Source organism: Copadichromis virginalis, linkage group LG7 (genome assembly GCF_057382275.1).
Source record: "Copadichromis virginalis isolate Kocher_CV1m ecotype Utaka linkage group LG7, C_Virginalis_male_GT1.1, whole genome shotgun sequence".
NCBI lineage: Eukaryota > Metazoa > Chordata > Actinopteri > Cichliformes > Cichlidae > Copadichromis > Copadichromis virginalis.
The window spans coordinates 19,368,344-19,381,698 of NC_140624.1; the positions used below are offsets into that span (position 1 = coordinate 19,368,344).

General features: G+C 41.0%; 1 protein-coding gene across 1 annotated transcript in view; it reads left to right on the plus strand.

Moving 5' to 3' along the window:
* The first annotated feature begins 380 nt into the window (after window positions 1-380).
* tead4 (TEA domain transcription factor 4) overlaps window positions 381-13,355 on the plus strand; it is a 70,831-nt gene continuing 57,856 nt past the window's right edge. The window contains exons 1-2 of the mRNA XM_085462376.1: window positions 381-404; window positions 8,878-9,218. Coding sequence (XP_085318502.1) covers window positions 9,212-9,218 — 7 coding nt within the window. The 5' untranslated portion in view covers window positions 381-404; window positions 8,878-9,211. The remainder of the gene's footprint in view (window positions 405-8,877; window positions 9,219-13,355) is intronic.

A 13,355-nucleotide genomic window follows, 5' to 3' on the forward strand; every position in this document is an offset into this window, starting at 1 on the left:
GTGAAACTTTCAGTTTGTTGAACAATGTGGATGTGAAGTCAGTTGTTTGAGCGCCTTCTCTCTGAAACAGCTCACACTCGCTGTCGGAGACAACATTCCATAAATTACTCGCATTTCTTCGCTGGAATTCCTGCATTTCCCCCCCTTCTTTTAATTCCAGCGGTGGAGTAAGTGAGCTCTGACTCCCTGTGCTTTAGCCGGAACCTTTCTCCTTCTCTCTCTCTTTCTTTTTTTTTAGTGTGAGGGAATAACGTCAGGGCTGTGCGGTCAAACATTAGCGCCCGTCTGGGTAAAGTTTTACTCCGGGATCATTCAAACGGTGTATTTATTAACCCGCAGGATTAATTAAGTTTTCTGCCCTCCACCACTCCCCTTCTTTTCTTCTCAACAAGTGTGAGTAGTGTGTAAGTGTTTTGACAGGGTAGTGCCTTCTCAGTCTGCTATTGATTGAATTGTATTTAAGTGTGATTAAAAGCTGGGATAAATGATGTCATCAGTGGGACGATGAGGTAGAACTTCAAGTAGAATCGTACTAGCAAAATAAAAAAAAATTGCTTCGTGTCTTTTTAAACTATAATTTATTATGTCATGAACTGTGGTACTCCCGATGGTTTTTTTATTTTATTTTATTTTTTTAAATGTCTAATATATTTGTTTAGTTCGGCAAATAGGCTACAGTCAGCGGAATTAAAGACATGACGTGTTTTGCATGTATGCATTTACCCTGCGCTCTAGATTATAATCAAAGCAGTTTTTTGGCCATTTAAAATATCTGTTATGTTATATTTGTTGCCGTTTCTGCTGCTCTCTTGACCAGGTCTGTCTCGAAAAAGAGTTTTGAAATCTCAGACTATTTAAAGGATGTATAAAAATCACTTGAACAAACAATGATTGTAGCTTCTACCTTGTGGACAGAAGGGTTCTTAGATGACTTGATATCATTCACGAGGGATCTGCTTTGATACCTTACAGGTCGACAAGCCATTTACAGCAGTTTAATTACTGCCAATACTTTATTTTATTTTATTTATTTATTTTGAATACTGGTGTTGTGCAAAAAAAAGTGATCAACTGTCAAAAGTCATTTCCGATGTTTGTGTGTAAATATCTACCAAATTGCTTATACTGGTAACTTGAATGTAGTCAGGATAAAGAAATGACATGTCTCGTTGGTATCTTTATGATTGTGCTTTATTGTCTTTTTTGGTTGTTTAAATGTCCCACAGAACTGTGATGTTGTATTTTTTGCAGTCTCTGCCTTCGTCTTGGCCAGATCTCTTTTAAAAAATACATTTTAATGTTCTTTTTGGCTAAAATGACTTGATATCATTCATTAGAGATATGGGGTTGTTGTTTTTTTTGTTTGTTTTTTTTACTTTTTAGGACATATGTAAGAGGTAAGATGGAGCTGTCATTTGCTTTTTAGTGTATATCCACTTAATAGTTGTAGTCATGCTTTAAGGCGTAATGTACTCATCATAGTGTTGCACACTGAAGAGGAGTTGAGTTCAGCTTTTAACAGTTGTGTAAATCATTACAAGACTTGTTCTCATACTCTTTATTTTCAAAGAAGCTGTACCTGAAAAAATAAAAATAAATGGAAATAAACAAGCAGAGAAGAAGCCCTGCGTATTTGCACTTAAGCAAAATCCAAAAATACAGTGTAATTAGTTGCTGTACACTGCGTCAATGCACACATACTCCTCAGCTTTTAGTGGTGGTAGTAATGAAGTTTAAAATAGTTATGCAGTTCTACTTTATGCGTGTATTTGATTTGGCAGCTCAAAGTTTTGCAGATTATGACAAATTGGTGCGATGTGAATCACAATAACAGCATGTAGTGTGGTAAACCTCTTAGAGTTAGAAAGCAACTGTCTGCACTCATCAACGCACTATATTGTCTAAATTCTCATTACACTGTAACGCATCAGCAGCGGTGTATCAGTCAACACAAGATGTAAATGTGGTTTGGATAGGAGGCCTTCATGCTTATGCTGGATTATAGATTCTGGATCATGTTTCTTTTTGTAATACCCACAGTGACATGGGAATCTGTGGAACTGCTAGAAATGAAATACAAGAAAAGAAAATCTACACAAAGCAATTTTATAGTGTATAAGTCTCTATTAATAGGTGAGCTGTGAAAACGATCTTTAAAAAAAAAACAAAAAACTAGTTTGCAAAGCTTTATTGATGTTTTCAGTTAAGTGTGTGTGTGTGTACAGTGTGTACAGTGGCTGGGACAATTGCATTTAAGCAGCTTTGCTTCAAAGCGAAAAGAAAAAAAGTATTTCATATTATTATTTTTGTCTCAATTTCTGATTTTAGCTTTACTGCTGTGTCCATTTTGGCTCATCCAGATGAATACCTGTCATGTCCCTTAGGTCAGGCTGCTAAACACAAGAAAAGGTCCTATCAAGACTTGTTGATTAGTTTGTCTGTTCTGGGCTACTGTAGAAACATGGTGGTATCTACCATGGATCGATTCCCTGGCTACTCTGAAGTGCATGTCGAAGTATCCTTGGGCAGGATACTGAACCCTGAGTTGCCCCTGATGAATCCATCATCAGTGTGTATGAGTGTTACACAAAGCAGTTATAGAATCAAATCAAATCACTTTTATTGTCACATCACATGTGCAGGTACATTGGTACAGCACATGTGAGTGAAATTCTTGTGTGCGAGCTTCACAAGCAACAGAGTTGTGCAAAATACAATAATGTAAACAAGCAAAATACAAGAATGGCTACATCTGAAACTAATAAATATATGTACAATATATAATAATATATGCATTTCTGGATGTGTATACTAAATATTTTTCTACGTGTGTGTGTGTACACATATTTTACAAATTAAATAGAGTAAACAATAAATAAAATATATAAAAATATACAGAGTTAGAAAAATGCATGAATGTGTGTGTCATTGAGTGAATGAGGTTTGTAGTAAAAGTTTTGAGTAGAAAAGCGCGGTCCATTCACTCACTACTTCGCAAAGGAGAACAGAACTAATAGAACCAAAGCAGTTTCTATTTTCAGGTATTAATACACAAAGCAAAGCATGCTTATAGATACTTTATTCCTTTCCTCCTGCATATCCACCAAAATCCTACACACCGGATCTTTAAAACAATAAAAATACTCAGATTTCAACCTTATGAGTGTATTATAGACTTTTCATTGTTCAATATATTTTAATACATGTACAGTTCAGAGTGTGGATCGTGTGTGTGTGTGTTATGGTGTTTGTAGGTCAGCTGAGTGAGTATATTTTTCAGAGGAGCAACAGGTGTGAAGGAGCAGGAGTGACTGTGATGGAAGGGTAAAAATCACACCTGCCAGAGCCTCCTCTGAAGAGTCTGGCAGCTAGAGGAGTTGGCCTTTCTGTTTTCAAGGCTTTGGGTTCACTCTTGTCCCAGACACATGAATTATAATGTAATCTGAACTCTAAGGTTGCTTTGTTCACACTAGAGTAGCATTTGTGTGCGTGTGGGTGGATGTGGCTGGGCCTAGAGGTGGATGTGTTTGTGTGGGTGAATGAGTGGAACGAGAGGGGAGGTTAAAAAAGGTGTGTGATCAAGAAGAGAAATATGTGCGCTTTCATCCTTGTTTGGGAATCATTGTGTGTTTGTGTGTGCATAGCTGCCCTGAGACAGGTCCTCTCCACAGTGGAGGAGTTTCTTTTTTTTTTTTTCCTGTACTCATCCCACATAGCGATCATTCCTCCTCCGCTTGCACGAGAAAAACGAATAATGCCTCAGATATGAGCCTTGTAGAACAAAGACTTTTTGCACAGCCCTCCCCTCCTTTTCTGCTAACGCTGCTGAGCACCCGTAGCACTGTGCAGTGTGTGTCTGTGTTGTCTATTGATTCCAGACAGTCTGATAAATCTTTACATTTGGATTATCTGGGATTCATATGAAAGACCTCAGCTCTTTTTCCCACTGGCATGTAGAAAGGGCAGAAGTTAAGTCTTAACTGTGGGATTCTGTATTATAATAGCAAATTAACAAAAGAAGCAAAAGTCTTTACCAGCCCTCATCATGTTCAAGCAGTTACGGAAGCATTTACACCTTGGACTGTTGAGAACAACCACTCCACTAACTTTTGGCAGCTTAACATACCGCATGTTATTAGTGTTAATAGTTTGTTGTCATTACCTGCTTATCAGCCCAGCATTTGGAGCCCCCTGTTTTACTTAGTTTAAACCCACCATGACTGATTTTATTTGCACAGCTTCCTGTCGCCACAAGTCTATAAGACTCTTGATTGATGCTGGGAATTTAGAGCAGCCTGCTGCAGGTGAACGCTACGTCTGGCTGCAAGCGGTGAGACCAAATGATCATAGAGGGGTTGTGGACTGTGCAACCAGGCAGAGCTGTCAGATGATCATTTGCACTTTAAGTGCTAATCAGTCAACTGATCAATATATCGACAGGATGATTGTGAAAACAACCTTTGGCTGCTGCTTGTGATGTGTAAATATACTGTGAGGGGTTGACATTGCCGTATCAAAGCCGTCCTTTTATGTCTAATATGCAAAATATGCAAAAGCCACTGTGTTTGTTTAGTGTGTGGAGCTCGGAGACTCCCGCTGGGGCAGCCCAGTGGGACTCGGTGCCAGAGAACACGTGCTCTCAGCAAAAACCTAACAAAACAAACCTGTTTGCAGCCAGAGGCTCTCACTGCCACTTTATTTCTATCACGTAGCCTGATCCCATACTACTGCCTTTTTGCCAGAATGTTTTCTGCCTGTCTTTACATTCCCGGCCCGATTAGTGGAGATTGTGACCACTTCAGCACAACGCACACACTCGCACACAGACACACTCTGTGAGTGTAGCAAGTACTGTGACTTCTGGATATCTACACAGTATCTGTCTCAGTCTCTGTGTCCATGTGTGGCCTCATGCTCACAGTAACACTGCTAATAGGTGAAAATTGTTTCCTTCTGAAGAACATGAGGTTTTACGCTAAAACCACTAAGATGAAGCTCGGGGTGCAATTAAAATAATCAGGACATTACCAAAGTCATTAGCAGTGTCTGTCAGTACAGTGTTTCCAATAACTAGTGTTGTTGGTGTTGAACTGCACAGCTGATTGGCGTTGTTTATAAAAAGCTGCCCTGCTTGCCCACCTGGCTGGCTCTGGTCCAGAACAACCTGAGGCTCAACTACCTGCAGCTGCTGTTGCTCATGTTTTACAATATGTGTCAGTGTGTGTGTCAGAGGGAAGGTTTCATTGTTTCTCTGTATGTGTGCCTCAGCCTTGCATACGACCCTGCTCTGATAAAGTCTTTGTTAGCGTTTTAACTTGTGTATGTGTGGGCATATTTGTGTTTTTGTGTGTCCCAAGTGTGTTTTTTTTTTTCCCCTCTGTCTCACAAGTTTTAACCATGACCGGGTTTGCTTAGTTGGTCAGTGTGTACAGTTGTGTAAAGGAGTCGGGGCAGCCAAGGGGTTACGTGGCCCCTTGACCACAGCACCAGCTGGGGGATTATCCTGTTGAGCAGATCCAGTGTAGAGGGGCCACGCTGGGGCTGGTCTGGGGGCGTGAGGGAGGGGAGAGGGCTGTTTTAAGGCATGGCTTAGGTTAATTAACCTCCTGGACGCTTCGAGAGAGGCACAGAGCTCCACACTAATGGTTTATGGCCCCCACAGTTCTCACTTTGACATGCAGTGACCCTGAACTGGAGTTGTGTTTAGTTTAAAATCACGTCCATAAACAATAGAAATGTCACACTGGGATTATATCTGTCAGTTTCAGAAAGTTTAGTTTTATCGCAATCCATTAGCTCTTGACTAGCTGGTGAGCTTGTGATCGAGATTACGCCTTACATAAGCTTTTTAACTAGTTTGAGTTATGTGAGGGATTTAATTCAGAAAACTTAGGTTGGATAAGGCTGGAGGGATCGTTTAAGCGAGCCATGTTATGTGACTTGGTTTCCTAGTTTTCTTCTTAATGGCAATAGGTCTGTTAAAATCTGTGGATAAACTAACGCCACTCCGTTACACCGCACATGTCACACAGATGCTTGGCTAGGCCGAGTATTTTTTAAGCATACGTTATAAAAGCAGTGCCACTTTGACCTTCACAGCGTCACAAGAGAAGATCTGTTAACTAGTTGATTATGAACAATGTCACACTTTGAGTGCAGGATCAGGTCAGATTTTTTTCCTTGAGGGTTATCCAGAGTTCAAAGGTTTGACTCCTGTTTACAAATGAATCATCACCTGGACACACGGCGAGTGCGTTATGCATTTTATTAATGATTAAATCTTTAAAATGGGAATTCTCGCAGTTTATAGAGATGAAACCATGAAACCTTATCCAATGGATGCTTCAAATGCTTCTTTCACAAACCCTAATCCTAAGTAGAACCGTTTTCCTGAATCCTTTTTATATTTTAAACGTCAGAATTAAACACTGAGAAGAATTGCTCATAGGTTTGTGTATGGACAGTCTGCTCCCTTAGTAAATATGGCATACTGCTTTTAGTGTTTTCTGACTTTTTGCTTTTCATGTGTTGGAGTTTGTGTGGGTTCAAGTTGTTTTTAAAATCTATATCCGTTGTTGTTTGTACACATGTAAGTTCATGCGTGTGTAAGAAACAGAATTTGATGGGGCCGAATGGCTGACTGGCCGGACGCCTTGCAGGAAGCTTTGTGGAACATCGGGGCGCTCAGAGGAAGTGCAGGGGTGGGGAGAGCAGGGGGTGGGGGATGGCTGGAGAGTCTTACTCACTCCCCAGATCTCTTGCCAATCACAGCCTTTTTCGTTTGAGATCCTTGTACTCTCTCCACACACGTTCAGGTTTGGCATTATAACTGACGTAATGGTCACCGCTTTTCTCGTTGCTGCCCTAAATGGCCATGGAGAGCACCGGCAGGAAAAAAGTCAGTGACACAAACCCCTGTTTGTATTGACTCATGAGTGCGGAGCTCTTTCTTCACCGCGTCCTACTATTGTGGCCGTTCTCCCGTTTTTCTCCTCCTTCTCCATTTGTCAAGAGGAAGCGGTGGAGCCGACAACTGTCTCATTCTCCCCTCCCAAATATACATAAGGGCTGTGTGCATATCCTAAAGAAATTGGTGCGTAGGGAAAACAGGATGTGAATCTGCTGCGACTCAAACATCCCTACACTGTCACCCTTCCCTCTGGATTTCAGCACTGTTTAGAAGTTTGTTTGTTTTCCCCCCCTGTCGCAAACAGTCACAGGAATGCATAAGTTAATCGTTTTAATAACTCATCTTGTTGTTACAACACTCTTACACCCCAAACAATGCATAAACACATTGATTAGGACCTCAGCTGAGGATTGTAATAACACAGTCACTTATAGCGCTGGTGAAGAAATGGACAATCCTTAAAAAAGCCCCATGGCTTTAATATCCTGCTGTGATTCCACTTGGCATGTGGGTCTAAGTGTGTCTGAGGATGCAACTTGCAACGTGACGCAACTTTAATGTGTCTTCTCATTTGTCACACCCCTCCTCTCCTCCAACACCACATGCCCTCCGTTATTTGTTTTCATGTTGGCATTAAACTTATTATTAATCTTTTTTCCCCCCAGTGAGGGTTAGCAGATGTTGAGCTGATGTGATCTAATAATGGCCCTAATGTAGCAGCTAGGTTGCTAATAGTGTAGCTAAGAACTGGGTCTCAGTGACATTTCCTCAACATGATTCACTTTTCTGAAGATATTATGAAGGCATGAAGATATTTGCTCAGTATTAAGAAAATAATAACATCCCACTGCCCCTTACATCTTCAGCATATCCCTTTTGCTTTCCATCCCTGTGATCTGTTGATGATGCTGTTGTAAATCAACATTTAGTACTTAAGCATAAGTTAGCTACTGAAAAAAAGCGAGCAGAAACAGAATAGAAATGTTAAATTGCAATTAAAAAAGTTTTTTAAAGGTGCCGTGTAGTTTCAAACTGCAGCTTTTCAAACAGCTCCAAAAATTTGTCACAAAATGTTTCTGTGAGCTAAATGTACAGTTTCTCCCAGGGAGAGACCCCCCCCCCCCACCCCCCCAAAAAAAAAAAAGGAGAGGAAAGGACAGGTGTAGCTGCTCAGCTAGTATATTTTCCTAATCTTTCAATTTTAATGTCCTGATTTATTAGTTTTAATTCCGATATTGGATATTGTGTTTTTGTGAAATGTCATGAAAAATAAGTTGTTACTAGTTTTGTGTTATTCACTGGTTACCAGGCACTTTAGTCCAGGCTACCTTTTATACTAACTTTGTAGTGTCTAGGTGATCGAAATCTGCCATGTAGCTCACTTAAGATCTGCTTATATCAGTTGTCAAAATCCACAAAGAGCAGTGATGTCGGAGTAGCAACACAAATCAGCTGATCACATTCTGTACACAAAGAACATTGTACTGGAATGCACAAAACAAATTATTATGTGACTCTTTTCTGGTTAATTCTGCATTGCTACACCTGATCTTCAGGTTCCCCAACGCACCGAAGTCCATTTTAACCCCTGCTTCTAAATGAAAGAACTAAGATTTTGAATAATGGTCTTTACAGGCTGTGTGTGGTAACTGTTGTAGCTGCTGACCAAATAAGCTGAATAAATGATAAAATTATAAAATGTTAGTTAATAACAGTCATTGGTTTTGTGAAATGCTTATCATAGGAAATGTTCTATTGTTGCTGTTTTAGTAACAGCACAAATGATATCAAACGTTTAAAAGCATACATATAAGTGGTTGTCCTTGTTAGATAACAAAAAACACTATTGTTATCTACACACTATTTTGGAAATAATGTAAAATCATTAAAACATTTTGTGTAAACTGACAGAGCACCACTTCAATTTTTTCCTCTTCTGCCTTTCTTTTCTGTCCTGCCACATCCAGACGCAGCATCACCATCACACCTGTGCAGTTCATACAGACAGATTTGCTCCCTGCGGACACCTCGATCTCCTTCCACGTCCATCTACCACAAAGCTCAGACCCTCTACCACTCGCTCTGTGGTCCTCTCTCTGTCATCCCACCACGTCTGCAGAGTGGGTGCCAGCTCCCTCCCCCAGGGGTGGGAGTGAGGAGCTGGGGGACGGACTCGACAAACCCCTAGAGAATGATGCCGAGGGTGTGTGGAGCCCTGACATCGAGCAGAGCTTCCAGGAAGCCCTGGCCATCTACCCACCCTGTGGCCGTAGGAAGATCATCCTCTCAGATGAGGGCAAGATGTACGGTACGCCCATCTCTATAGTCTACTCTCCCTGTGAAGGACAGGATGATGTTCTCATGTGAACCAGGGTTGAGGATAATTCTCCTTAAATTAAACAAGTCAAGAAGTCTCCAATTTGATTTAACAATATGTTACACTTTCAGACACACAGGTCCTTAATGCATAGTGTATCATATTTGATACACAGAGTCTTTATGAGTTGTTAAGACTTCTACATCATTGGTGTGTGTTTTTGTTCTTTTCTCTACCAAAAAAACCTACAACTCTATAATATGTTTTCAAGTGCTAAACTGCAAAAAAAAAAATGCTGGATGTAGCAAATATGACACAAATTAAAACATATATATAGAAATGGATGATTTTTTAAATTTGTCAGAAAGTTTAATAATCACTTCCCCCAAAAAAAGAATTTTATGACAATTAATTCACAGTTGAGGCTTTAAAGGGTTAAGCCATATTCACTTGCTATATATATATATATGCACTCTTGACTCTTGACAACCATGCAAATCATTTGGCTTACTTAGACACTCAGAAATTGGCATGTCACAGCTGACCATTTTATATTATAGACTAGGGGTGTCAAACATAAGGCCCTGGGAATTTAATCAGCCTGGCAAAGACTCCGGCAACAACAAAAACCTTCTGCTTTATAAATACAGAACAGTCTGGGCAACGAACCTTTTCTTTAATTGTACACATTTATTTCTCAAGATTTAGGTCCAAAGATTTCTGCAGCATTTCTTTAGCATTTAAAAAAACTGAGATGAAATTACATTTCTTTTTCTCATATTGACATTTCTCAGGGATTAAATTACTTTACACTGAAAGAAAGGGGATTTTTACTGGTCTTGCCACTTAAGATCAAAGTGAGCTGTATGTGGCTCATGATGTAAGATGCATTTGACATCCGTAGCAAGAGTGTTAAAGTATTACATTTATAAATTAAGAATGATTTTATTTTTTTTACATTCACAACACAAATGTTGGTCATGGCATATAAAGCAAATAGTGTGAAGGTATCTCCATGAATTAGATTTTGCCTCAACAGAAAAGACAGCTGAGGTGGGATCCAAATTCTTTGACTGTGCTAAATGTGCTGTTTGAATAATATATTGATTAATATACAGTTAACTTTTCTGATGCATTCAAAACTGTGAGAAATTAATGTGTTCATTGCTGGTTTGTCAGTAACATAATGATTTCTTGTAACTGGACTATTGTGAAAATCCACCTGTGAGCCTCTTTGAATACTTCCAAACCTTTATAACTTGTTGTGGGGCAAAAAGAGATAAATATTCACCCCCACACACGCCTCATTATAAACTGAACTGTATATCTGCTTAAATTAGGGCCAGTGACATTTTTAGATATGTGTTTGCATATACATGCATGGGTTTAGGTTAATTGGTGATCCAAAAATGCCCTTAGGAGTGAATGTGAGCATGAATAGTTGCTCTGCGACAGACTGGCAACCTGTCTAGGGCGTACCGTGCCTCGTGGCCTTTGACAGCTAGGTTTCGAACACATCTACATATCAGTGTTTGGCAATTATCATAGGGCCACCAAGTGGATACAGGAAATATTTCATGCTTTGATGTACTTCTTCCTCCTGTTATATGACAGATAACCAGAAACCTTCAGACCTTGAGTCCTGGCTATATTTAAAAAATTCTGAGCTTGCATAGAATGGTGCATCCTATCAGTATGGTAAATGCGAAGTTACTGTAGAGGTAATAGGGATGCTTAAAAACAGTATGAAATATCGAACACACTGAGATGTGGTAGCAGCTTTTCAGTTTTTATGGGTCTTGCATGTGAGAGTGGCGAAATGGCTCTATAGCACCAGCACAAAATTTCAAAAAAGAAGCCCTACATTTCATCTTCATATATGAAATCTAACATCCCAAATTCAACCCTAAAATAGTCGTCTTTAGTTTGTAGTTGCTACATAACTACACTGCAGGTCTTTCGATAATGAATGTGTGGAAAATGTCATTCCCAAACAGGTGTTGGGAAGGTGAGGTGACATGCCTTTACAGCATTTTGCTGAAAGATGTTTGGCGACAGATGGTTTGGCCCCCTGAGTGACTGTTTGATAGTAGATCTGGTAGGTGGAAAACAGAGCAGCCAGAGGTAGTGGTGCTTTCAGACAGACTCTGTCATCGCCTTGTTTTGTCACCGTGCCAGACAGCTCCTTTAACTGTTAGCTTTGCCTGGCCTAGCTTGGTGACCTATTGAGGTCATGGCCATCCTCTGATCATCACTTAAACCCTTATAAAGCCTGTAATAATAGTTGGAGTAGGGCATGAGAGAGGGGCAGGTGTGTCACTCTGTGTCACGGGGCCGTGGCGAGGGGTGGGGGAGGACTGGATCAGCAAAGATGTGGGGTTAGGGGTTTTTTTTTGTCAAGGAAAGCACTGAGGGACCCCTTCCTCCCTGTGGGGGTCAGGGGCAGGCGATGCGTGCCAGGGAGTGCGTCGGCTTGCCAAGAATGGCATGCACGCTTGAAGCCCGGGGGTTCAAGGCAGCTTGGCTGTAACCCTAAACCAGAATAGACGTTTACCCTTTGAGCGCCTGGAGGGGGGAGGAGGGGTGGACAAATAAACACCAAGGTGGGCAGCGGTGTCGTGTATGGCCTCGATGCACGGCACAACTCTCTCACACCTGTCTCAGCTGTGCGTATATCTGTCAGTTTCATTTTAGGTAGAAGTCATATTCTGTTTTTCTGCTATCTCTGATTTACCGCCCTCATATCTTTTAGTCTCAGTCTCTTTTCGTTCTTAATGAACAACCGCTTTTCTCTCTCTCTCTCGTGTCTGCTGGTGTAGCCGCCTTTCATTTCGCCTCCAGCTGTTCCCTGAGTTCAACCTGACAGCCTTGTGGCAAATCCGGATTTATGACTTGAGAAATGAGGCAGGACTGAGCCCATGCATGGCCCACTTTGCCCCCATTGCCTCTAAACAGAAAGAGCAGCCCGTCCCTTAAAGCCTTTGCAGCCCCTGCAGCTCCCCTTTTATCGCCATCCCCGAGGTCACCGGTGGCCAACAACTCAAGTTATTCAAGCAACCACAATCGATGCAAAGCCACTTTGAAGGTCTTTAGTGTCGTTAATGTTGTTAAAGCGCAGATGGGTGGTCTTTAATCAGGTAGCTAAATCAAATATCAACTTAGAATATCTCTAAAGGCATACATGAAATAGTAAATCCATGACTTAATGCTTTTAGAAATGTGATTTACAGTGGGGCAAAAAAGTATTTAGTCAGCCACCGATTGTGCAAGTTCCCCCACTTAAAATGATGACAGAGGTCAGTAATTTGCACCAGAGGTACACTTCAACTGTGAGAGACAGAATGTGAAAAAAAAATCCATGAATCCACATGGTAGGATTTGTAAAGAATTTATTCGTAAATCAGGGTGGAAAATAAGTATTTGGTCAATAACAAAAATACAACTCAATACTTTGTAACATAACCTTTGTTGGCAATAACAGAGGTCAAACGTTTACTATAGGTCTTTACCAGGTTTGCACACACAGTAGCTGGTATTTTGGCCCATTCCTCCATGCAGATCTTCTCGAGAGCAGTGATGTTTTGGGGCTGTCGCCGAGCAACACGGACTTTCAACTCCCGCCACAGATTTTCTATGGGGTTGAGGTCTGGATACTGGCTAGGCCACTCCAGGACTTTCAAATGCTTCTTACGGAGCCACTCCTTTGTTGCCCGGGCGGTGTGTTTTGGATCATTCTCATGTTGGAAGACCCAGCCTCTTTTCATCTTCAAAGTTCTCACTGATGGAAGGAGGTTTTGGCTCAAAATCTCACGATACATGGCCCCATTCATTCTGTCCTTAACACGGATCAGTCGTCCTGTCCCCTTGGCAGAAAAACAGCCCCATAGCATGATGTTTCCACCCCCATGCTTCACAGTAGGTATGGTGTTCTTGGGCTGCAACTCAGTATTCTTCTTCCTCCAAACACGACGAGTTGAGTTTATACCAAAAAGTTCTACTTTGGTTTCATCTGACCACATGACATTCTCCCAATCCTCTGCTGTATCATCCATGTGCTCTCTGGCAAACTTCAGACGGGCCTGGACATGCACTGGCTTCAGCAGCGGAACACGTCTGGCACTGCGGGAT